This window comes from Podarcis tiliguerta (genome assembly GCF_965153285.1).
Source record: "Podarcis tiliguerta genome assembly, chromosome: 5".
NCBI classification, from domain to species: Eukaryota; Metazoa; Chordata; class Lepidosauria; order Squamata; family Lacertidae; genus Podarcis; species Podarcis tiliguerta.
The window spans coordinates 98,757,294-98,784,748 of NC_139538.1; the positions used below are offsets into that span (position 1 = coordinate 98,757,294).

The following is a 27,455-nucleotide window of genomic DNA, read 5'->3' on the forward strand; positions in this document are numbered from 1 at the left end:
TGCGCTGCTCTGGTTTGCCAGAAGCGGCCTCGTCATGCTGGCCACATGACCAGAAGCTGTACGTCAGCTCCCTCGGCCAATAAAACGACATGAGCGCCACAACCCCAGAGTCAGACACAACTGGACCTAATGGTCAGGGGTCCCTTTACCTTTGCTTACCTTATACCAATGCTATATAACTGAATCTCTTCACAATAATCCTTCATACAATTTATTTAAAATTGGGACAATTGTCAAAGATACTTAATTTCTGAAAACTGAGTTACAATACAGTACTATGGAAGTTTACCCTGAAGTTACCTACTGTGTTCATTGGGGTTTACTTCTATATAAGTGTATAGGATTGCAGGAATGTGAAGCAAGAACTTTGCAGGTGAAGTAATTAGGGTTAATTTGGCATTTTGATTATAATCACAGAACAGAACAAGGCCAGGAAATGTTTTGTAACAACTACAAAGGAAACATGCAGCATTCCTTTGTGTTACAATGCCTTTGCAACTGAAATGCATTGGCCTGAATCACATTTAAGGGGTGGAAGGATTTGTCAGTTAAAGTTCATTGTTTCTCATTTTTCTAGTCTTAAATTTAGTTCTCCATTTTGTAGCAATTTGGTGATGTTGTTTTTAATCCTCATGAAGACTGAGATTTAAATGCATCCTTGAATATCTTGCCCATCCCTAACTGATACTTTCTCTCCATTGGATTGCATACTCAACTGGGATTTAGCAACTTCCCAGTTGTGTTACCAAGTGTAGGAGGGTGAAATTAGAATTGTACAATTATGAAACCTATCCCTATAAATTATAGTTGGGCTATGGTGAATTATGCAAAAGCTGCTTACATCATTTGCCAGGACCATTCCATAGGTTGATCCTGATGACAGAGACAATGATGCAGGCTTTGGGAGATTATTAAGAGATTAAAAGAAACTTCAGCAATTACCACCCAACTTGATCCAGAGGAAGTGGCACGGCAGTTCCTTAGCCTGGGCATGTACGCAAGACACGGTACTACAAGCTTACAAATAGCCACTTACCTCTGGTGAGTAAAGAATGCTTCCAGGTGAGCAGGCTGGGGAGTTTTTTTCTAAAATGGATGGGAATGGGTCCTCCCCCCACTGCCCCACCGCTACTAAAGATATTCGTGGGCTTGTAAATTTTGTGGACTTATTTGTAAGCCTGGAGTCCTTCAGCTGAGAGGCTGTTGGATTTGGTTGGGGAGTCTGGGTTAAAATCCCTGTTTAGCCATGGGCAGTCTTTGGTAAATCATTTTCTCTTGTCTGACATCCCTCACAGAATTGAAGTGACAGAAGGACCACAGTATAAATAATAGTGAACCTGAGCTATATGTTCATTCAGACCTATGCCTATGCAAAACTTGCTGGAGGCAGACCTTGTTTTGCATCTGACTCCCCCCCCCCCCCCCCCCGGATAAATGCACAATGCCCAGATGCAAAAGAGGTCAAGCTCCCTGTGACTTTGATAGTTACATAGAAGAGGGAACTTCTGGAAGGTATAGTTTGTCATGGAAACTGCAGCTGTTGAAACATCCTCTTTCCTCTTTAAAAGGGCAGAAGCCTGTCCTCTTTTGCACCTGATCATCCAAGAAAAAGAGATGTTGATGGAACATGCTGTCTGCATGCCACAGTGACCATACCCCAGGATATGGCTTTGACTGGCCAGCTAAACCATATGAGGGTAGCTGTTGGGTCTCAAACCCTCGGTTGGGTCTCAAACCCTGAGTTAGGGACTTCCCCTGCATGCGAGGACAGGCTCTGGCAGATTAAGTGAACAAGACCAATAGTGAGTCCAAAAATCAAGAAGGTGGTTTCTACACATACAGTAGAGTGAAGTGAGGGGCAGATGGGTCTCATCCACCCGGGAAGGTATCCCATCTAACAGAAGGAAAACTCTGATCCTAAATTTCCACTGCCTTGCGGGACATATTGAAAGAAAGGTTAAGGAGTAAAGCCTATACAAATCCAGAGTGCAGTCTCTAAGACGGTTGGGTGGCACTTTGTACGCCACCTTTCAGCAACTGCTGCAGCCAAGGTGGTGCCAAATGTATTGCTCTGCTTTCCTATGGACCACATCATCGAGGCCGAGAGGGTGGTCTTGTTGTCTGGGCAGCCCAGGCTAGTATCCTGGAGAGTATCCAGCACTTTGGTGCTGCTAACACAGTGATTTCACTTCACTTCCAGAGGTGCACTCCATTGTCTCTCAAGTCAAACAGATGTCAACAGGAACAACAATGGTTGTAAATGTCTTTGATTTTTTTAAAAATGAAATTGAAGTATAATTATATTTTATAAATAAAAATAAACAATCACACATGATGTGAATTGGCACTTAATCCATGGAAAGACTGTGGGTCATTTCATATGTGGCATTTGTCTTGTACAGAGAACTAGTGCATATAACCATCAGAGTCACAAAATAAACTTTTTCCTGAACTTTGGGGGTGGGGAGGGAGGATAGAGTGGTGTTTTGAATATTCCCTCCCAAGAAACTCCATGCACACAGAAAACTAGCATGCTATGATTATGTTTCAGCCTAGCTGTCTACCTCATAAGCCGTTTTTCAATGTGCAAGGTAGTGGTATTCTTTGTGGGGCAATGTTCAAATATTGCATCTATGAAAAACTTTTTGTATTGATTCTGCTGATTATGTGAACTGAGCCAGAGCCTTAGACTCCTGTGTCTGCTGCACTTCATCCAAAATAATGCATGTTCTTGTTTTCTGCAGAGATATATGTACAGATGGGGGGGGGGGACTGGTTTAAGAGCACATTAAAAGGGGGAAATCTGACTTTTCAGAAATAAGTTTATATTTTGTGTTTTTCTCCATTTTCATTACAAAAGCATACCGCACTTTTTAAAAATATGGATATTAAAAAATATATTTGTAATTTATTACCCACAGTCAGTGCTTTATTTCTGGGGAGACGCAAGGGTACACATACTCCTAAATATTTTGTGAATCTAAGTTTGGCCTCATTGAGGGACAGTATTTCAATATGAGTAGGAAAATGAGAGTACCCCTAAACATTTTTTAAAAGAAAAAAAGCACTGCCAACAGTGAAATATAAGTTTAGAGAGGTTCACTCTAAAATGGGCACAATAAACCCAATATTCCCCCTACACACCTGCAGCACATGATTGCTTGGGGAATTCAGTGCTGCAGTCCTCCTTTCTAGAATTTAGGTTAAGATTACCTTGGTCTTCAAAGTTGCACACAAAGTTAAATGATTATACCTTTAGACTTTCTCCATAATCCAAAATCCCTAGTTTAATTTGAGAAAAAAATCATTGTGGGGAAAATAAGTGTGTGCTCCTAGAAGCCTGTATATTAATCCCCAATGTACAGTGATCACAGGGCAAATAGATTTTGCAGTTTACTGGTACAGTAATGATAAAAAAGATGATCTTTAGATACAATGTGATATAAAGAAGCTTAGTACAGAATGCAGCATTCTCTGAGATTTGCCACTGAATACAGAGATCAAATTTCTTCAATAAAATGTTCATAGGATCATATAATTGTCGAGTTGAAAGGGACCTGAAGGACCATCTAGTGCAAAATGATTATGAATGAATGTCTCTGAAGTTTATTTAGTTATTTCAAACACTGATTGACCAATTTCCTTCCAGGCAAGTAGTAATAGAATTGTAGGGTTGGAAGCGGTCCTGAGGGTCATCTAGTTCAACCCCCTGCAATGCATCCATGAAAGACGGCCATCCAACCTCTGCTTTAAAACCTCCAATGAAGGATCATTTTTAAGCAGTGCTTGGATAACCATCAATAAACTTGGCATGCTACACAGGGGCGGAGCTTCATGCTCCGGCACCGGGGATGGAGAAGAGGCAGGGGCGGGGCTGGCGTGCATCCTGGGGGCGAGGCACACAGCGTGGGCTTGGGGGCAGCCGCGATAGCACCCTACTGGGATCGCGCTGCCGGGGCGGTGCACTCCCCCCGCTCTCCTCTTCCTCCACCAGTGATGCTACAATAAATCAAAAGCCATACATAAAATCTACAATATATTTCAGAAAGTTGTTTGTCCATTATGCAGTTGGACAACAATTTTATATAAAAACCACCTTCACCTCCTCCTCATCTTTGATATTATCTTAACTTTGTTATTTAGTAATTCTTTTTCAAATTTAGAGGGCTCAGTGGCAAAGCCATTTTTAAAATCTTGCTTTAAAAAAAAATGTCTCTTGGAGTTGATATTCTAGCCATCCTGAGGGCTGATCTTTTATTTCCTCATAGCTTCTAAGATTTATTTGGTTACCGTCATCTATCAACAAGGAATTATATGTCATCCACCTTCCTTTCATATTTTTCTTCTTAGATGGGCTCAAGACATGGGAAACGCTCTGGAAAGCAAACATGAAATTTACGGCATGTTACACCATTAAAGAAAACATGCTAAAGATGCAATACAAATGGTATCTCACCCCATCAAAGCTTTCAAAGGTGTACAAAAATATATTGAATAGCTTGACACCAAACCCTACATATATTAAGTAAAATAGAAACATTGCCACCCCAACCCAACCCCACCCCCACCCATCTTTCCTCCCCTCCACCCCTTTCCCCCTTTTCTTCCTAATGTCTCAACAAATGAAACTGATTTGTAAAAATGTTACATGGAAAAAATACGAGAAATTACACATACTTCTGTAAATCAAGAAAATCTTTAATAAAAAATACATTAAAAAAAATATTGAATAACTGTTAGCAGTGCAGTGAAAGTAATGGAGATATGTACCATATGTGGTGGACATGCAGAAAGATCAGAGAGTTTGGGAATCTTATTTATGATGAGCTGAAAAAGATCTTATGTTAAGATTCTTAAAAAAGCCAGAGGCCTTCCTACTGGGTATTTTAGGTTCCAAATTCCCCCAAAAAACCCCTAAAAGAATTAAGAGAAATCTTCCTATATGCCACGGCTGCAGTCTGAACACTGGTTGCAATGAATTGGAAAGGGGGGAAAGTTCCAACTTTATCAGATTGGCAAGGCAAATTACAGGAATGTGCGGAAATGGCGCAATTGACCAATAGACTAAGAGGCAACACAAGACAATTATTTATTCAAAAATGGGATATGTATAAGAAATATAATAGTGTATACAGAAATATAATAGTGGTATAATATTTATGGCAGCATTTGAATGACCCTTGTTTAAAGTAATTGTTAAGAAATAAGGTAATGAATACAAACTGTTGTAAGAAGGTATTAGAAAATACAGAAAGAGTAAGATAATAATAAGTACATTCAACACTAGAAAGAAAGTTTGCATTGGGGAATGATAGGAAGTGTATTTCATGTTAGTAAAAAGATTGGAAAAAAGAGACTATAAATTTAAATGAAGTTTAATTTTTCTGAATTCAAAGAATAATATTAGTACATGGTTGTTTTCATTTTTGTCGAATTAAGAGGGTGTATATTATGTATATTATTTATGTTATTTATGAATTTCAATAAAGTTATGTAACTTTAAAAAATATATATAAAAGCCACCTAAAAAATTTAAATTACAGATCACCAGTTAACTGTTACAGAAAACACCTTTTTTAATTGTTTGCATAGGTCTGGTATCATAGAAACGTTTTCATCAATCATTAAAAATTTAATACGGAAGGCATTAACTATTGGAAGAGCATTCCACAGGTGTCAGTTTCATGTTGTTGACAAACCAGTTTCACCAGCTCAGCACTCCTACAGGTGACCTCAGTGATCAAACTAGGATATAAGTGTTCAAAAGATCAGTCCAATGACCCATCTAGTCCAGCTTCCTGTTCTCACAGGAATGGCCACGCAGATACCCATTGTGGGAAACCCACAAGCAGGACTCAAGCACAAGAGCCCTCTCCCCTCCTGAGGCTTCCAGCAACTGGTATTTAGAAACATGACCACCTCTGACTGTGGAGACAGGGCATAGCTGTCATGACTAGGAGCCACAGATAGCCTGGCTCCATGAATTCACCCAGTCCTCTTCTGAAGCCATCACGTCAGGTGGTTCCAAAGGTGCCCTGGACCGAAGTTCTTCAGGGCTTTGTAAATTCATACAAGGATCTTGAGCAGTCAGGTTGTCTTTGCACTGCAATTTTCTTCTTCTTAAGAGACTAGATTTTGATGGTGTGCATTGATTTATTGTGCAGGATTTGAGCTTATCCTGCATCTCTGTTGACATAACTTCAGCTGTTACCGTTCCAGTCAGACTCATTTTAGCTACATTTTAAAATCAATCTTACAATTTTTATATGTGTGCACGTGTGTGTGTGTGTGTGTGTGTGTGTGTGCTGTTCCATTTATACAATCATATTTTTTTCAATTTTGTGTCTTCCTTGCCCCATTTTTTTAACACTGGAATTTAAAAATCATTTTAGTGCAACTGATTTTTCAAAATTGGGTTTTTTTCTAAAGGTAAAATGTATAATCAAATGGTGTGCTCGGATGAATGGACCTTTCTTTGTCCACACAGGTCGGCCATGCAAACTAGTGTGAGTGGAAGATACAAAATACCTTGCCATTCTAAGGGAATGGCAGACTTCCAGACTTCCTTTTCTGCCACTTTTCTAGGCACTTCAAAGCACCATGTAAGAACACTTTTTATTTTTTGGCCCAGCACTTTCCCCACAAAAATCCACTCTTTACTCTTCAATCAGAACGAATGCAATTCATGGATTGCCATTTCCTCTGATTCAGCAATAAAGAGTGGGTTTTTGCGGGGAAAGTGCCAATACCTGCCAAAAAATGCTTGGACATGGTGCTTTGAAGTGCTGACCTGTGCCTAGAAAGTGTGGGACAATAGATAAGTGTGGATGAGCCCTAAGGGCTGGAAGTGAACTGGAGTGAAGACTGCTACCCTGTGGTCCGCTCCCGTGCTTCGCAGGAACTTTCACCATGCCCTGCAGCCAGGCCAGGGATTTACCAGTGGCATTGCTTCCAGGGGTGTTGGAGCAGGACAGGCTGAATCCACCCCCCACCCCTGCCCTTGTGGGTGGGAGGATGAGTGATTGACCTTCATGGCTCCTGTGTCGAGCTCTGTACTATATTGTTTTAGAAAGAGAAATCTTTTGTTTTAGTCTTGTTTTAAATGTATTTGGGTTTGGGAGTTTTTCTCTTTGTTTTTAATCATTTTAAATGTAAATTGCCTTGAGATAGTGGTTTAGATAGTGGTTCTCTGTAGTTGATCTTCATTTCTTAAAACCAGCCTGCTCTTCTGTTAATATAGAATTTTCTTCTTTGCTGTCCTCTAATTTTAGCAGAAGGTACGGCCTAAACCAGTGATGGCCAAACTTCACCCTCCAACTGTTTTGGGACTACAGTTCCCATCATCCCTGACCACTGGTCCTGTTAGCTAGGGATGATGGGAGTTGTAGTCCCAAAACAGCTGGAGCACCAAGTTTGGCCATCAGTGGCCTAAACAGTGCCAATACTACTCCGAACCATGATCCAGAATTTTCAGACATCTAACACCTTGCATTATTCCATCTTTCTGCTAGATACCTCCACAAAGAAGCTGGAAACTGAAAGCAACATGTCATCAATTGCATCCTACTACAATGGAAAGTCAGTACTTGTTACTGGAGCCACAGGTTTTATGGGCAAAGTGCTAGTGGAAAAGCTGTTGTATTGCAGCCCTGATGTGAAAAGTATTTATATTCTTGTGAGACCCAAGTCTGGACAATCAACGCAAGAGAGAGTGCAGGATATGGTGAAGTGTAAGGTAAGACATTTAACTTTATATGGGAATCTATGGCAGCAGTGTCTTGTGCCTTGGCACCTCAGGGTTACCATGTCCCTATTTCCCATATAATCTACATCATTTCACCATAGATATGTTGGCCGTTAGTCACTGAAATCCCCAATAGGAGTCTTGCTTTAATAATGCCCCGTGGTCAGATACTAGACCACATACGCATGGAAAATCGAAGTCTGTAAAGGCAGTAGGTCACTGGAGGCAGTAGGGGGCTGGATTGAATCTCCATTGCCCTCTGCTCATCTCATTTTAGCACCTTGCATGCAATGTCTAGCTTGCATCTCCTCACAGAAAACCCAGAATATACAGGACTGGTGGGGTGGTATTTTATTTTAAATGCAATATCAATCTGTAGGTGAGTTCTCCTTACTTCTCAAATATGCCAGTGTCAGAAAACAATGGCAATGCAAATTTTAAAGTGGCATGGGAATCTGACCTTGGAGTAACTATCCATTAAGATTGTGTATGGATGGACTCAACAATGGCTTGTGTTGGTTTCAGTCACAGCAAATTCTCAGATGTGAAACTTCAGCTTGTTTGTAACAGCCTCTCTCCAAGACATTGGAGAGGCTGTGAATGAAAAGACTAACTATACAATATGTGGTAGGGTGTTTTTTTTCACTTTAGCATTTGTGGTATCAATATTAGTTTCTTTTGAATATATTTTATATCTGCATGTATCAAATAGTGGTGAGTGGGGGGTTTTGTAAAAAAAAATGAGATGCTGGTATATCTTGATCAAGGGTGTCAGTACAACATGCTGGTGCTCTGTTCTGGTGAGTCCTGTCACAACCCCCCCACCATCGGTGCCAGGGCCCCCAATATTGTCAAGAAGCCCCCCCCCAAAGATTCCACTGCAGTCCTCCAAAGGACCTGTCAGGGGGAAGCATCTTCACCTGGCACGTCCTTTTGAGGAACGCCAGAGCACCCTCCAGGAAAGCGCTCTGGTGATCTCTGTCAAAGATGCACCAGCAGGAAGTGTCTTCTCACTGGGACATCCTCCAACAAAGGTAAGGCAGCTGGTGGTGGGGTGGTGGCAGGCCAAGTTGGCCTGGCCTGGTTGGGTGGCGGCTGCACGTGTGTGACGTCACACATGCGTGACCCACAATGTTGGAGGCAACTTGGTACACCTGCTGCCATTCTGCACTATATAATACTGAACAGGACAAGTAATAATCCCTTATCTTCAGTTGGCTTCGTTATCTATATTTCCAGCTACTAAGGCTCAGATTTTACATAAGGAGTTAATAATTTTATTTTCTTTTTTTCCCCCCAAAAAATTATTGATTTTCCAAAAAAATTTAAACAAACATAAATCTTAACCATATTTAAACCAAGCTTAGTGACATTGTTAAATGACTTCCTCAAATCCCCCTAGTTGAATTTCAGTGTGTATCATTTTAACAGTTTTCCAAAGCCATTTTTCTCATAAAATTAACTTAATCACTTTGCATCGTTCTCTCTTTCTATTTTAGCTTTAAACATATTAATTCCTAAGATTACATAATTAAATCCTAAACCTATCTGATGTTTGCAAGCTTTTCCAATTATATTATTTTAACACACTTAACTAAATAATCTTTAAATTTCCTCCAATCCTCCTGGTACTCCTCCTTCTGGTCACAGACTCTTCCAGTCAGGTCGGCCAGCTCCGAAAAAATCCATCATCTTCATCTGCCATTCCTCCACTGTTGGAACGTCTTATGTTTTTCAATTCTTAGCTAACAAGGTTCTTGCTGCAGTTGTGCCATACAAAAACAATTTGACATCTTTTCTGGGCAATTCCAAACCTGTTATTCCAAGAAGAAAGGCCTCTGGTTTCTTAATACAGTGGTGCCCCGCAAGACGAATGCCTCGCAAGACGGAAAACCCGCTAGAATAAAGGGTTTTCCGTTTTGGAGGTGCTTCGCAAAACGAATTTGCTATGGGCTTGCTTCGCAAGACGAAAATGTGTTGCGATTCCTGGGGTTTTTTTTTCCCTCCCCCCCCCCTTTTTCCCAAGCCCCTAAACCGCTTAACAGCTGTTCGCTAAGCCGCTTAACAGCTGATCTCTAAGCCGCTTAACAGCTGATCTAAGCCACTTATCAGCTGATCTAAGCCGCTAATAGCCTTTTAGCAGCTAATCCGCTAATCCCTTAAGCCTTTAATAGCCGCTAATAGCCTTTTAGCAGCTAATCCGCTAATCCTTTAAGCCTTTAATAGCCGCTAATAGCCGCTAAACCGCTAATAGCGCTAATAGCGCTAATCCGCTAATGGGCTTGCTTCGCAACATGAAAAAAACCGCAAGACGAAGAGACTCGCGGAACGGATTCTTTTTGTCTTGCAAGGCACCACTGTAAATGTATATTTCAACATTTTTTTCAGTTCATTATAAATCTTCTCCCAGAAGTCTTTCACCTTGGGGCAGATCCACCACATATGATAAAAAGTACCCTCCTTTTCTTTACATTTACAACATAAATTATCACTGTTGTCGTAAATCTTTGCTAATTTTTACAGGGATTTTACAGGGGTCAAATACCATCTATACATCATTTTCATAATATTTTCCTTTAACATCGTACATGCAGTGAACTTGACCCCTTTCTTCCACAATCTTTCCCAGTCTTCAAACATTATGTTGTGTCCTACATATCTTGCCCAATCTATCATCACAGATTTAACTTGTTCATCCTTGTTCATTTCAACAATAAATTATACATTTTAGGCAATTTTTTAACTTTAGAGTCTAACAACTCTGTTTCCAACTTAGTTTTTTCTGAAGCAAAACCATTTTTTCTTATCTAATTTATACAATTCATTGAACTGGTGATAATGTAACCAATTTATCTTATCTTTAATTTGATCAAATTGTTTTAATTTATAACCTTCTTTGTCTTCCAGTAGCAGGTCTGAATATCTCAACCACTTGGTTTCCATATTTAACTTTTTCTGGGCCTTTGCCTCCACTGGCGAGAGCCATCTGGGTGTCTTCCTTTCTAAGAGATCTTTATATTTTATCCACACATTATACAGAGATTTCCTAATTACATGGTTTTTAAAAGCATTATGGGCCTTTACTTTATCATACCCTCCAAATCTAAGACATTGGTATCCTCTAGTGGTATCCATTCCTTAATCCAGCAAAGCGCTGCTGCTTCAAAATAGATCTTCAAATCTGGCAGGGAAAATCCCCCTCTTTCTCCTGAATCCGTTAGTAATTTGTATTTAATTCTGGGTTTCTCCTCCTGCCAGATAAATCTAGATAAAGCTTTCTGCCATTCTTTAAAGCATTTCACATTGTCAATAATTGGGAGGGCTTGAAACAAAAATAACATCTTTGGCAATGCATTCCTCTTAACCACTGAAATCCGGCCCATTAATGACAATTTCAAATTCAACCATATCTCCAGATCTCTCTTAATTTCATTCTATAATTTCTCATAGTTATCTTTATATAATTTTCCCCCAACAAATTAACTCCCAGATATTTAACTTTTTTCACAAAGACTAGGCCCGTCTTTTCTTGTAGTAATTTTCTTTCCTCATTGTCCAGATTTTTCTCTAAAACTTCGGTTTTGCTCTTGTTTAACTTAAATCCCGCCACCTGTCCGAATTCCTGTATCATCTCCAGTGCTTTTACTGCACTGGAGTCTGGATCCTGTAATGTCAATACTAAGTCATCAGGCTTTTAATTTATACTGTTTAGATCCTACTACAATACCTTTAATTTGTTCATCTTTTCTTATCATACTTAACAAGACCTCAAGGACTGAAATAAACAGCAGAGGGGAAAGTGGGCACCCTTGCCTGGTTCCCTTCTCAATTCTAATTTCCTCTGATACCACATTATTTACTATAATTTTAGCTCTTTGTTCATGATAATCACATTAATCCCATTTAAAAACTCTTGACCAACCCCCATACTTTCTAAGTTATGTGACATGAAACTCCAAGATACATTGTCAAAGGCTTTCTCTGCATTAACATTGCTTTACAGTTCTTTCTTGCTTTCAAGTTTTCCAAAACGTCTACAATGTTCCTAATATTATCTTTCATATGTCTTCCAGGCAGAAACCCTGCCTGGTCCTTTTGGATATATTCCGACATAAACTTCTTTAGCCTGTTGGCCAGTATATTTGCAAAAAAATTATAATCCACATTAAGTAGGGAGATTGGTCTGTAATTATTGACATTGGATCTATCTTGATCGTGTTTTGGAATCAGAGTAATATAGGCTTCCTGCCAGGTTTCAGGTGGTCTGCCTCCTCCTATAATCTTATTGCAAACTTCTAACAGTGGTTGAATAAGCCAGTCTTTCAGTATCTTGTAATATTTTGCTGATAGACCATCTGGTCCCAGGGCCTTGCCAAGTTGCCTTGAGTTTATTGCGTATTCCACTTCCTGTCTTGTAATTAGGTCATTTAGTAGGATATTTTTACCCTCGGGAATCTTCTGCAAACCGTTAGTTCTAATAAATTGCTCAATTTTAGCGTGATCTTCTTTCTTCTTTTTATACAGTTGTTTGTAATACATCTTCTTGTGTCCACAGGGTTCTCCACAGACTTTCCTTCCATTACGATACTTGTAATAGTACTTTGTTTTTGCCTCTTTTTTAATTGCCAAGCTAAAAGTTTCCCACATTTATTTGCAAATTCAAAGTTCTTTTGTCTCATCCTCCTTAATTTCCATTCTATTTCTTGGTTAATAATCTATGAGTACTGAGGCTGTAAGGCTTTAATTTCCCTTTGTGTTTGCAAATTCTTCGGGTTGCCTCTTCTCTTTATCTTTTAGTTGTTCCAAAATTTTATCTTTTTTCTCATTCTGTATCCTTCTCCTAACTGAATTTTGTTGAATGAGAAATCCTCTCATTCATGGGCAACAAAAATCCACTCCAAACTATTGTCTTATGGAATCTCTCCTTCCGATATACTAAATTTAGATCTAATTACAGCAAAAAAGGTCATTAAACAAAGATTGGAGGAGGTTGATTTGCAACAAAATCTTACTACAGGCGGAGGTACATGTTCCCCAATAAATCAGGGCATTACATTTATGTCCCAGATACCTCGATATCTGTCTACCTTATCGGTTGCGTCGCATAGATTCGCTTTTGTTAGAGCCAGATTTAATGTGTTCCCCTCAAACGTGTTGAGCAATAGATTTTCTAACGGTAAAACCTCTGTTTTATGCGCATGTGACAACAAATCAATAGAATCCCTTTATCATATCTTGTTTAATTGTCCTTTATATTTTGTTCCCCGATCAAGGATTCTGAGTTCAATCATTTTGGAAACTGTTGCTAAACCACCTGAATTACATCTTGCCTATCTACTCCAGGACATTGACTCTTATAGAACATTACAGGTTGCCAGATTCCTGAATTCAGTTCTTTCATATAAAAGACTTCATGGAATGCTGCATGACTATTAAAAATCTAGTAAATTTATCCACCATCCTTATACTCAAGGCCACAATATGGTATATCTAGAGATGGTACATAATGTGAAGGAGATTACGCCTTGAAATATTTTAGTTGATATTTTAGAATGTAAAATGCTATTTTATTTATTGATTGGTTTTACCTTGTGGGCTTATAGCCGAATAAAGTATCTGAATCCTCTCATTACCCTTGTTTCCATTCCCTGGTTCATATTGATTTCAAAATAGTCTTTTAGGGCTTTTGGGGCTTTATTTACAATTTGGGTACTCCTCAACAAATCATCATTCATTCTCCATCTGAAAGAAACCTGTAGGGACGTTTTCAATTCCATAAAAGCTGCAATAGGATCTGAGCAGGTTTTAGGGCAAATTTCCATTTTAGATACTTTAGGAACCAAGCCTCTGGATATCCATAAATAATCGATTCTTGAGAATGAATGGTTTGGACCTGAAAAAATGTGAAGCCTTTTTCAGTTGGATTCCTAACTCTCCATATGTCTGACAGGTCGAATTTATCAGTTATTTCAAAGAAAGTCTTAGGTAATCTGCCAGCATTCAGTATTTTCTGTCTCTGTGTTCTGTCCATTAAAGTAGATGCCACTCCATTCAAATCTCCCATTAAAATTAATTTGTAATCCAAGTGTTCCAAAAGACTTGTTTCCAAGTTCTTAAAGAATTCTGATTTGCCATCATACAGATTCCCAGTAACAAATATTTATCGCCTTGTGCTGTAAGTTCCACTCAATGTATCTTCTGTCCTCATCTTTGAAGATCAGTTTTGGATTCCATTTTTCTTTGACTTAAAAAACCACTCCTCTTTTTTTCACTTTATCTGAAGAAATAAATTCTTGACCAAGTTTTTTATTTGATAAAATTTTTCTATGTAGTCTAGTGTGTGTTTCCTGTAAACATATTACATCCAAATTCTGCTTTTCCAAAACATGGTAAATTCCCACCTGATAAAAATATTTTCCTCCTCAAGACGTTTGCCAATTCTGTGAAATTGGATCTCAGGTTCAAGAAGTGTCTAGGAATTTCTTTAAAAAGAATGATGGGTTTCTCCTGAATTTTTAAACCTTTTTTATAATGCAGTCCCAAAATGGTATCTCTTTGTTCCTTTGTATTAAAGACCACTATGCAGTCGTGAGTTATTTTTGAATCCTTTTGGGGGCCAAATATTCTTCCTTTTTCAACTTCTTCCTTTTTCAGATCTCACCACGCCACAAATTGGTCTGTCAAACACTCCTTAATTTGCTCTTCTTGCAATTGAGGGACCCCTCTCAATCTTAGATGAGATTCCCTTTCCTTCATTTGAAGAAATGCAATCGAATTTGCATTTTCATATTGTAATCTTTCCAAATCCGACACTCTGTCTCAAGCTCTGCCAACCTTGTTTCATGTGATGTAATCTCAGTCTTCACCTCTTTCAATTCAGCACTTAAATCTTGAAACTTTTTATCCAATCTTTTAATACCTTCTGTATTACGATTTGTGTTGTCTCTAATTTCATTCAATAAAAGCATTACCGATTCCTCAAAGGCACTTTTAGAGCCACTCCCTTATGTGCTTTTTCAGCACACATCGTTGCTCAGGAATTTCAAGGTCAGTCTCACAGCTTAGTGGAATGAGAGAGAAAAACAGATTCCCACCACCAGTCCCACAGATGCCAGCCCAGGCAGCCAGCAGCCCTCCTGTTCCTTATTATAAAAAGACAGGCTGTAAAAATAAGAAAAAAAATTCAAATCCCTTTTGGAGTTTAGCAACAGTAACAGATACTTCTTTAGCTACTTTAAAATGAGTCCAGACCGCAGAAGGATACAAAGTCATAGAATCAATGGAAACGAAAGTCGAATGTTTCGTCTTCCATTGTGACGTCACAATGGAGTCTAGCCTTTCCCTACCAGGAGGTCCGCTGCAGAATGAAGGAACTTCTTTACAGTAATTCACAGTCTCGCAGGGTTTAAAATTTAAAATAGTTTTTCCCCCTTCCCCCTGCAGAAGGGGGGCATTATATTGAGCTTGCAAACTTTCAAAGAGTCTTTTTATTCTTGAGGCTTCGGTCCTCATTTACCGACTCTACTTTAATTCAACAAAAGGGATCAACCTCCGTTTTTAAATCCCTTTTCTCTTCCAATCTTGGTCAAATTTGAACTTTATCCTTTACTTACAGTTCCAAATGTTAAGTCCTTTTTTTTTTAAGGAATTGGCTGCTCACGATCGCCAGACTCGGAGCTTCGCACTGTGATGGAAGCAGTCGTTTCCGATGTGCCGTGTCTCCGATCCCACTCACTCTCGGGGCTCTTACGAGCTTACCGGGGAGTGGGGGAGTCACCAAAAGGCACCTACCGGATGACCAGGTCCTCAGAATGCCCAATCTGAGGTTTCTTTCGGGGGACCGCGTCACTCTTGTGGTCTCCCCTTGCTTCACTGCACTGGGGCTCTTTCAGCCGAAAGAGCTCCCATCTGCCATTACCGGGAGATCAACCAGGTAAATCAGGAGTTAATAATTTTCATGCTTGCAGCTGTGAGAATAATAGTTGCAAAGCACTGGGAAAGATTATCAGAGTAACCAGTTCATGGCTGGATTGGAAGAGGATGGCAGGCAGCAGTATCTGAAAATTTAGCACCACAGTTGTTTAGAGAGTTAGCTGACAGAGATCTATGAATGAGGGATCTTCTTTTCAGCTGTCAGCCTCACAAGCGTCTTTCTGGATGGGAGTGTTTTTGTAAATGACACAAATATAATTAAGAAGTTGGAAATGAAGGGGGTGATTCAAACAAGCAAAGAATGTGAACTGAAGTGAAATTGTCATTTTGCATCTTTATGTGTATTTTATATTTTCAAAACTCAGTATAAATTTGTCTCTCTGCCTTCCTCCAAAAGGAGCCCAGGGCAGCAGACACATCAGTGATAAACTAACATAATTAGATATGTTTAAAAGCACAACGGGATGAGAGTGGTGCTGTGGTCTAAACCACTGAGCCTAGGGCTTGTCAATCGGAAGGTCGCGGCTCGAATCCCCATGATGGGATGAGCTCCCATTGCTCAGTCCCAGCTCCTGCCAACTTAGCAGTTCGAAAGCACACAAGTGCAAGTAGGTAAATACATACCGCTCCAGCGGGAAGGTAAACAGTGTTTCCGTGCACTGGTTTCGCCAGAAGTGGCTTAGTCATGCTGGCCACATGACTGTCTGTGGACAAACGTTGGTTCCCTTGGCCAGTAAAGCAAGATGAGTGCCGCAACCCCAGAGTCGTTCATGACTGGATTTAACTGTCAGGGGTCCTTTACCTTTTTTTAAAAGCACAACAGCACTCTCCCTGCTTCTGCTCTCTAGCAGCTGATATTCAGAGGCACATCAATACTGTATTTAAAACATGTAAAACATGGAAGAATATTCATAGTCTCTTAGACCTGCATTCAACTTACAAAGAGTACCTACTCGAGATCTGAAACAGTTAAGACATAACTAAATCTGTGCTGGGGGACACAGTGCCTAGGACTTGCCGTTCAAATCCCCGCAGCGGGGTGAGCTCCTGTCTTTCGGTCCCAGCTCCTGCCCACCTAGCAGTTCGAAAGCACCCCTAAGTGCAAGTAGATAAATAGGTACCGCTTTATAGCGGGAAGGTAAACGACATTTCCGTGTGCTGTGCTGGTGCTGGCTCCCGGCCTCTAGAGTGAGATGAGCGCAGAACCCTAGAGTCGGACACGACTGGCCCATATGGGCAGGGGTACCTTTACCTTTTTTAAATCTGCTAAGTAAAGTTCACAACCATTTCACATGGTGGTTCCTTTCCTGCCCCCCATATGTGTTGGAGTGCATATACTGTAAGCACACCCCCCCACCCTGTTCTGCCCCACCCCCATTCTGCCTTCTGGGTCCAAAAGGACTTGTGGGTTAGTGATTGCGCATCTATTGAATGCACCTAAAATGGTCGCCACCTGTAACTCTAATCTGCGTTCTTGGTTTAGAGCAGCAAAGTGCCTTGCAGACCAAGGTCTACACAGCCAAGCCTCCTAGCAATCATCATAAAACTACGGTCTTTTCCTCAGAAATGACCAGAGCAGTAATTGAATCTGTATTTCTTGAAGTAGGGGTGGTCAGTGTTTCTGGGTGGAGCAGCAGAACCACCTTCCTGGCACATGAATCGCAGCTGCAGCTTATTTGGATTGGCGCTCCAAATCTGGTGCCCACACAGGACCAGCCCAGTTCTGTCCAGATAAGCTGCAGTGATGCCAGTGGCAGGAGGGCAACCACAAATGTCTGGAAGGCATTTAAGTAATGGTTAAGTCCATTGGTTTTGGATAACTATATTGCTCCTTATTTTTCCAGTAACTGTTTGAGAGCCTGCTTAAGACTGACATAACCTTCTAGTTCATTTTGAGCTGTGAGGCTTTGTTCTCTTCGGAGTGTGAAAAACAAAACAAAACTACATTTTTAATTAAGATCATCCAGAGAAAATATGTAATAAAGCATAATTTTACCTTAACATTGAAAATAATTCCTGAATATTTTTTACCACTTCTGCACAAAAAACAAAACCAACCTCCCTAACATTGTTAAAATTTTGTTCATGCGGATTTGGCTGTAGCTTAATCAAACTTTCGTTGAAATAGTACCACTGTATTTGTTTCCTAAAGTGCAGTACACATCCTTTTTATCTGACATACCTGAATTTAAATTAATATGCACCCATTACTATAGCAAACTTGGGATTTTATACTCACTTACTTGATCTTATCACCCATGCTGTTTAACATCTGCATAAAACTGACTGCATCAACCAGACTGCAACAGTAATGGCAGTATCTAAATCACCACAGAGCCGAGCGGCTTTGTCCTCAAAATGGTGGGCCAGATGGCCACAGGAGGCCTCCAGAGCTCTGGGGAGACCAAGAAAGTCCAGAAAAGCTCTGCTGGATGCTTGAGAAGCAGCATATTAGAACTTCTTCACTGCTTTTGTTGCTGCATGGTAAGTGCAATTATATTATCTGCTTCATGCTCGGTCAGTTTCAGAGTGGGGATCAAAACCCCCAGTACTCCAAGATTCTTCATTACCCACAGCTCACTAAAATACCAGGGAGCTTTATGGGCTCTGCAGCACCGGAGGGGGAACTAAAGAGCGATAATGTCAACAGCCCTCATCATTCCCCAAGACAACAGCCTTGCCTTTTCTCTTCTGGAAAGTCTCCATCAGGATCCACCAGTCTCTGGGGATGGACTATCTTAGTGAGTCACCCACCTGTGCCAAGGGGCATAGCTGCCATAAGCCCAGACTTAACCAGAAACTGGTGTGACCATGACAGTGGGATGCTGCAGCTAGCCAGCCTTTTGGTTACAGACTATTCACTTCACTAGGAGCAAAAACCAAAGATATCTCCTGCTCTGTGTGCCAGGCTGGTAACAACCTGAGACAGTCCCGTGGTGACCATGGGGGCCATGAAATCCTTAGCTAGTTCAAGAACAGCCTTGACATGGATGTTGGAGTCACACAGCATAATCATGTAGGGTTCCTCCAACACCAAGCTTGAAACTACCTCAGTCAGAGAGGATGCTGTGCCGCAGGGTGGGCAGCATGCCAACAGCTTCCTAATCTATTTTTGAGACCCACCATCAGATGCAAGCCCTCTGGTCCTGCTCTACAACAGAGAGGTTTCCTCTGTGATTTCATTAATGCAACTTTATTGTTGATCTTCTGCTGCTGGCCACCATATTTGTTCTTAATGTTGGTGGTATGGACATTTCTGCAAATAAAATTAATTAGCTCTCTAGGGATGTGAGAAAATGCTGCCTGCCAAAATACAGTGGTGCCTCGCAAGACGAAAAGAATCCGTTCCACGAGTCTCTTCGTCTAGCGGTTTTTTTGTCTTGCGAAGCAACCCTATTAGCGGATTAGCGCTATTAGCGTTATTAGCGGTTTAGCGGCTATTAAAGGTTTCAGGGATTAGTGGATTAGCTGCTAAAAGGCTATTAGCAGCTTAGTGCCTTAGAAAAAGGGGGTGGGGAGAGAAAAAAAATCGCAAGAATCGCAAGACATTTTCGTCTTGCGAAGCAAGCCCATAGAGAAATTCGCCCTGCGAAGCGCATTGAAAAACGGAAAACCCTTTCGTCTAGCGGGTTTTCCGTCTTGCGAGGCATTCGTCTTGCGGGGCACTACTGTATCTCTCTCCCTGGAAATCAAGACCTCTTAGTACATTGGTCAACACTCTTTTTGCTGGGCTCTCAGCTCAGCAGTTCAAGAAGCAGCCAAAACAAAAGAAACTCCCTTGCTCTATCCAGAGAGAGCCCCACTGTTCTTTAAGTTTACAGTTCTGCAAACGCCTGGATAGGCCATTGGGCTGTAGTGCTTTCCTAAGATAACTTCTGCAAGAGGTCATTTCAGGGAGTTTACATAGCAAAAGAAAGCAGACAAGGGCCAGAGAAACATGCAAAGACTGACTTCAGGGATTTCCGGTAGGTTTAGAGTGACATGCACTGTGGACAACTTCAGAAGACCCTCCGGTCAAATGCAAAGGTTCTGCAGAATTGCCAAACAGCACTGATGAGGCCTCTAGGGCATATGTGTAATATTTCCTTATGTCTTTGCCCCTTTCCTTGAAAGATAAGTTTAAGAAGCAGCAGTAATTAGAGAGAAAAAATATTTGAGCAGATTATTCTTGATGCATTTCTGCCTTAACTCAATTGCCTTTAATTGAGTTAATAATTGTTCTGGAAACATTTATTTGCAAGCAAACTCCTGCTGTGGCCACCATGCTGTTGAGTTCTTTGGACCCTATCCACAATGTTTTGTAAGTTGCATCTTTTCATAATGAAATTTAACACTGCTTCAAAATAGTTAGTCTCTCTTTCTTTCTTCATACCTGAATGATCATTACCTGAATGAAATTTCCAGATCAGCAACTACAATACACTATGTTTTCATCTTATTCTTTGTATATCACCCACTATAATTTATTCTTGTAGAATGTTTTCTTATACATGCCTGCAGATTTATTTATTTTTAGGGGTTTTTAAATTCATACTCAAAGAGAATTTTGATAAAAATCCCGTTGGAATGAAGTTATATGGCTTCAGTAGAAATGTTATAAGGAATTAAGTATAAATTGATTAATAGAGTATTAAAGGAAAATAAGGTTAAAATGTGTTAAGATAATTATAGGACAGAAAACGGGGAAGATGGACAGGAAGTGGAATTAAGTATAAATAGATTAATTGAGCATTAAAGGTAAAAATATGGTTAGAATGCGTTAAGACAATTATAGGATAGAAAACAGAGGAAGATGGAAAGGAATTGCTGAAACAATTAATAGAAGTGAAATACAAAAAGGGAGGTGTGAGGAGGTCGAGGAAATAAGGGAAAGAAAGTTAAGATGTTGAAATTGAAATTTTAAATGGTTTTTGTTTTGTTTTGTTTTGTTTGTTTGTTTTATTATGTTTGTTTTTTTATTATGTATTGTATTGTATGGTTTTTTTTGTTTGTTTTTTGCAGTGTTGTGTTTAATTTGTTGGAAACTTAATAAATATTATTTGAAGGGGGGGAAAGAGAATTTTGATAAAAATCCCTTAGGGATGCAAAATGAAGGTAAAAATTGGATCTCATAAATAAAAGCAGATAATCATGAATTTACATGGCTTTTTCCCATAGGATTTCCGTGTGTGTGTGTGTGTGTGTGATCAAATAAAAGCTTTTGATGTCTATACACTACACAGTAAAAATCAGAGATCACTTGGAACATCATCATGGCACAGAAAAGTGGATTCAAGACATGGACCTCTATGATTTTTATACAGACACATTAAGCTAGTACAAGTAGACTTTATTTGCGTAGCCGACAGGCCATAGCATCAAAGGACAAACACCAACAAAGATACATTACAAATATAGTTACCATGAAATCTTGTGACCTATTAAAACCCTAGGTAAATTAATAATCTCAATTCTTAAAACTTGGCAGAGGTAAAAATAATAATAATTAAAAAAAACATAATGATAATAAACATAGGATCCTAGGCGAGGAATCCGGGTGACGACACTGGTGTCATTCAGATAACAGCTCTCAGTCTCATTGCTCTCTCGATAAATTTGGCAACCTTCTCTGTTGTCGAGCTGTTCTGGTCGGCTAGGAGTGAGAACAATTTGGCTTCTCAAGAGCAGCCCGGGATGGCAGATAGGAGCGGCGTAATGGTCTCGTCCCTGAGATCTTTATATAGGGACAAGAGAACATGTGACACCGTCTCTACATAGCCAGCTCCACAGGGGCAGAGCCAGTTCTCGAATGGAATTTTTTGATATCTACCTTCAAGAACAGCTGAGGGTAACATATTTAGTCTGGCCAGTGTAAAGGCCTGCCTGAGTTTTGGAATGGTTAAGGTAGACAGATAAGGTGTCCGAAAATCAAAGTGGGAGGGGGGCAGATAAGCATACCAAGCACTAAATTTCTTAATATAGGCCAGATTATTCTGCTGCTCAATATCCTTCATGCGCTGATCAATAATGGTTTTTGCCTTGGGGAGACCCATTTTCAGTAGATGCTGTGCTTGTAGGCCACATGTAAGTAATTTTTGATGCACTACTTTGGACCACCGACTTCTATGAGCATCTCGTGCTACTAGAGGTAGTAGTCTGGATGGGTTTAAATTTAGACAAAGCCAATAGTTGAATGTTCTTAACCAGGTCCGGGTCTCGACAGAGAGGAGGCCAGTCTCCAGCCGTAGGGCCGCATTTGGTACGCATGGTGGAATGGCTAGAATCTGTCTTAAGAATTTAGACTGGGCCGTTTCAAGTGTGTGGCAATGATTTCCCGTCCAGATTTGGGCCCGTAGAGTAATTGCGCCAAGGGTTTTGCTTGAAAAACCTTCAGAGCTGCTGGGATATGTCTGCCCCCCTTCGTAAAGTAAAAGCGAGACAGTATTTTGGCGCTTAGAGATGCTTTTTCCCTAACATATTTATGATGGGCCTCCCAGGCCCCTGTTGACTGGAAAACTACTCCGAGGTATTTGAAAATTTTGACCTGTTTTATTGGCTGATTGTCCATCTCCCATCTGTGATGTCTGTGTCTCCTGGCAAAGACCATGACTTTAGTATTTTGGTGATTAACCACCAATTGATCTCTCCTGCAGTAGGCTGAGAATTCTCTTAGTAGCCTTTTGAGGCCTTCTTTAGTTCGTGATAAGAGAACCGCGTCGTCCGCATAGAGGAGCGCTGAAATTGATTTTTCGGCCACTTTGGGGGCATGAAACTCCGGGGATGTTAGGTATTTGACCATGTCATTTATGTATAAGTTAAATAAGGCTGGGGCTAAAATGCAGCCCTGCTTGACTCCTTTGGTGGCTGGTACAGGGCCAATTAGTTGCCCATTTACTGAGGTTCTTGCATATAACTTGGAGTCTTTATATAGACATTTATCAAGAATAGTAATCTTTTGTCAATGTTGGTAGCATTGAGTTTAGCCCAAAGTTTGACTCGTGAAATCGAGTCAAAGGCCGCCTTCAGGTCAATAAATGCTGCGTATAGAATCCCTCGTGTTTTATTGACATATTTGTCAATGAGATATGCTAATACGAAGCAATGGTCTATTGTTGTTCTGCCCTGTCTGAAGCCGGCTTGCTCCTCTGCCAGAACTGCCTCAGTTTCCATCCAGTCAATTAGTTTGATGTGGAGGTGTTTGGCATACAATTTGCTGGGGATAGGAAGGAGGCTAATGGGTCTGCCATAGGACCCTTTTTATAGATTGGGATGATTACTGCCTCTGTCCAGCAACCAGGGATTATGCCTGTTGAATCGATGTATGTAAATATTGACGCCATTATAGGAGCCCACCAACTGGTATTGTTCTTCATGAGCTCTGCTGGAATGTAGTCTATGCCCAGGGCTTTGTTGTTTTTCAGTTGGGCAATTAGTTTCCCCGCCTCCTCTATGGAGACAGGAGGCCAATATGGTAAATTCTCGGAGTAGGCACTTGGATCATTGTGCTGAGCTTTGTCGTCATAGAAGAGGGTTTGGAAATATTTCATCCACTCCTGGGGTTCTACAGTACATGTGGGACCAATCCGCTCTTGGCCCAGGAGCCCCCTAATGGTATGCCAGAAGGAGGTTGAGTCTTTCTCATTCGAGGCCTTCACTAAACTACACCAGGCCAATCTCTCGGCTTTTTGTTTTTTTACCTTTAATAGCTGTTTGTAATTTCGTCTTAAATAGATGTAGACCATAAATAGCGAGGGTGCTCCGATATTTCTGTAATTCCTATAGGCTGATCTCAGACGTTTCCTTGCTTGTCTACACTCCAAATCAAACCATCTCTCTTGATCCTTTGTCCGCTTTGTAACAGAATTAAGTATCTCAGTTGTTAGGAAGGTCCTTAGTCTTGCTAATAACTCGTTGAACAAGTCCGTGGCCTTTTCCCCGGTATTAGCTGATACAATGGCTGAGTAGATGGTCTTCATGTCTTCCGAATGGAGGAGATGAGTTAGCTCTGTATTGAGCATGGGGGACCATTTAATGCTTCTGGGAGCCAATGATCCCAAATTAACAATGGGGGTATAGTAAAGGTTAGCCGTGGATTTGTTAAACGATGGGCCATTGAGCGCTAAAATTAGTGGGAGGTGGTCGCTTTCGGTGTTATGTCCCACTTGAAACTTCGACACAGAGTTATAGGCGAATCTTGATATCAGAATATAGTCTATTACACTTCCTCCCATCTTTGAAAAATGGGTATACTCCCCTGGACGATCCTCTTCCCTACTACCGTTTAATATCATCAGCTTCCTTCTTTTTGCGACCTGGGCTAGACATAGCCCCGAGAAATTACATTTATTATCTTTAGAAAGTCGTGAAACGCCTGCTTCAGTTGGACTTTCAGGGTCCTGAATCTGATTATATTGGCTGTGAAGATTGTTATCATCAATTCCCATACGGGCGTTGAGATCCCCCCCGCCCGATTATGATCGGTGTAGAAGGGTGGGAAGATTCTATGGACTCTAAGAATGCCTCTAACTCTGCCCAGTTAGCTTTCACTATAGATTTTTTTTGGCAGGGGGGCAGATAGACATTGACCACTCCCAGTGCATCTCTCTTAAATTTGAGTAGTACTGCCGTGGCTAGTGAATTGCAGTTTGGGAGGACTTTTAAGGAATGTTCAAGCTCTGTGGAGATTAGGCTAGCTAAACTTCCACTAGGCCTACCTCCCCTCACAGATGGAGTAGCAAGTAGGGAGTGGCAAGAATACCCATTGAACAGAATGGGGTCGCTGTACCAGGTCTCCTGCAGGAGGATGATATCGAATCGCTTAAGAAACATTGCAAATTGTTGATTGTTTTTCTTTGCGCGCCATCCTGCAATGTTCCAGGACAGCAGCTTTAATTCTCTGTCCCTCCATGGTATAGATTTGTTGGGTCCACGGAGTCCAGTGACCCCTTTACATCTAAAAAAACACTCCCATTAAGTTTGTCAGTAGGCATCTGCTGCATAAGGTAATGATTATCCATAGCTCTTGGGGACTTAAGGGGGTGGTTTGGACTTGGGGGAGTAGCTATTTCATTTGGGGAGAGTTTTAGATAGTTGAACCAGGTACTCGGAGATGTGACAGTCTGTTTTAGTTTTGCCTTACCATACACCAGCGGGGGCTGCGATTGGTTTTCCGGATCTACACATTTAAAGGCGCCTCCCATCGTCCTCTTGTCCACTAGGCACTTGGGGGATATAGGCCGTGTGTGTGAGCCTTCCGTAGTCTCAACATGGGCCTCCTTTTTGGTCAGTCTGCTTCTCAGGGTGTCCAGTCTAACCAAGATTTCCTTTTGGGCTGGTGTCTGCAGTGTCCAGAACCGATTTATTAAGGCATGTTCTTCTATGGAGAAAGAGTCCTCTCTGTCGTTCGAATGAAGTTGAGTCTCAATAGGAGCTTTGTTTTCCTGCTGATGCACTAAGCTCTGGTTTTGCTGATTTTGTTGCATGTGTGCACTATCGTTTTGTTCCTCTGTTCCTGGTCTCCCTTCCCCCTTGGCCGCCAGTAGGGAGGTTAGCGGGGCTCTGTTTTCAAAGATTCTTAAAAAATCTATTCCTTTCTTTGAGAATAGATTTCTTGTTCTAAAGATAAAGTTGACCAGATTATGATCTGTAAAAGTGATCAGGGCACGGACTGAATGTCCATCTTGATATAGATAGTCTATACTGTCTATGTCGGTTGCTTTAACTGCCCCACGTAGAATGTTGTTTATAATAGTCAGCAGGTGCCTCACGCGGTCAGTCCCTGGGCGAGGACCCAGTGGTTTTGGATAGTTCGTAAATACCATCTTTTCCGGACTTAGGACCAGGATCCATTCTTTCTTTCTACTGGGGGCTTGGAGTTCCCACAGGTTTCCGTCTATATTGGAGATCCCCAACTTATTTCTGTTTGCCATTGCTACAGGGGTCCTAGGTGGGTTCAAGGCAGGAGCATCCAGCTGTAGTTTGGTTGCTTTTGTCAGGCTGGGCGGACATAGGGGGAGAACAGCCGTGGGGGAGCTTATTTCTTTGTATGTACTTGGGGAATTATTTTCACATATGTGGAGGGGTTTGGTCTTAGGCGCATCTCCCTTGTCGATCTCTTTGGTGCCTGGAGCTTTGATTTTTTTTTGTGGATATAGGAGGTGATGATAATAAGTTGAAGAGTTTCTGCCACTGTTTTTTACTGATGTGTTGGGTTTTTCTAGACGGCTTAAATTTTTTGATGTTTTTAGTTTTCGTCTTGGGTTCCGGTTTTCTTTTGCGTGAGTTCTTTTTGGGTGGTATGTAGATTCTAGCATCTGAGTCCAGGGGCTGATCTGTGGCTCTTTTTGCTTGTTTGAAATTCTCCACAAGCGTCAGGAGTAGGCCATTTGTTACTGCTAGGACGTTTTTTATATTGTAGAGGTCTGTGCGTATCTGATCTATTTGATCGTGTAACTGGGAGATTTTGGAGCAAGAGGGAGATAAATTAAAACTGCAGAGTTTTGAGAAATTAAAAAGTAAAGTCTGAGACTGGCTTCATTAATATCAGATAATGGAGGCATACAAATTGGACAGGAAAATTGGTTTCCAGGTGGAAAAATCAAAACTAGAAACTGAACTGTTAGAACCCAAAACTAAGACTCTGTCAAGAATGTATAACTTGCTGTTGAAGTGGAACACACAGGATGAGACAGTGAAATCTGCAATGATTAAATGGGCACAAGATGTTGGTCACAACATAATGTTGGCTGACTGGGAACGGTTGGCTGACTGGGAACGGTTATGGACCACTGGTATGAAATTCACGGCATGTAAAAGAATATTATGAAAATGATATACAGGTGGTACATGACACCAGTCAAGCTAACAAAATCTATCACTTGCCCGATAATAAGTGTTGGAAATGTAGAGAAACTGAAGGTACATTCTTTCACCTTTGGTGGACATGCCCAAGGATCAAGACCTTCTGGGAGATGATCTATAATGAATTAAAAAAAGTGTTTAAATACACCTTTCCGAAGAAACCAGAGGCCTTTCTCCTGGGCATGGTGGGCCAACAGGTGCAAAAGAAGGATAGGACCTTTTTTATGTATGCCACAACAGCAGCAAGAATACTTATTGCACAGTATTGGAAGACACAAGAGCTACCCACACTGGAAGAATGGCAGATGAAAGTGATGGACTATATGGAACTGGCCGAGATGACGGGCAGAATCAGAGACCAGGGAGAAGAGATGGTGGAAGAAGACTGGAAGAAATTCAAAGACTATTTACAGAAATATTATAAGATTAATGAATGTTAAAATGACATCAGATTGAATTTAAAAGGTTTCTAGTATAAAAGTCATAAAAGTTAAAGACTCAATGATTTAAGATTTTAAGGAGATTAAGTTATATAAAGATGTTAAAATTAAGATAAGGACTAATTAAGATAGAGGGTAGGGATTTGCGGAACGAATATACGATCCGGAATACAGTGGAGGGAGGTTTGGGGAAGTCGGGAAACAAGTAAATGAAAGAAATACCATAAGGATGAAATTGTTTTTTATTAATGTTTTTTCTTTTCTTTTGATACTATGTTGTTGTTTTTGTGTTTTTGTATTGTGTATTTTTTGCTTTTTGCTTTTTTAGTTTTGTCTTGTTTTACTTTTTGTGTTAAAAATTCAATAAATATTAAATATATATATATATATTTGATCGTGTAACTGGTCACCCCTCTCTTCTATACTGTTGGCATTCGCTGTAGGCTGAGGGTCTTGCTGGTTTTCCCTGAAATTCTGGGGGTCTTGCTGGTTTTCCCTGA

The 27,455-nt window shown here is 40.6% G+C and overlaps 1 protein-coding gene across 8 annotated transcripts in view; it reads left to right on the forward strand.

The window, feature by feature from the left end:
• Nucleotides 1-27,455, forward strand: part of FAR2 (fatty acyl-CoA reductase 2) — a 114,904-nt gene that overhangs the window by 60,406 nt on the left and 27,043 nt on the right. For 6 of the 8 annotated variants that reach the window (XM_083440825.1, XM_083440824.1, XM_083440820.1 and 3 more), the window contains one exon: nt 7,512-7,735. In XM_083440825.1, coding sequence (XP_083296951.1) covers nt 7,547-7,735 — 189 coding nt within the window. In that variant the 5' untranslated portion in view covers nt 7,512-7,546. Of the gene's footprint in view, nt 1-840; nt 1,063-7,511; nt 7,736-27,455 lie in introns of those variants that run through there. The other 2 variants (XM_083440821.1, XM_083440823.1) reach the window with 2 other exon arrangements.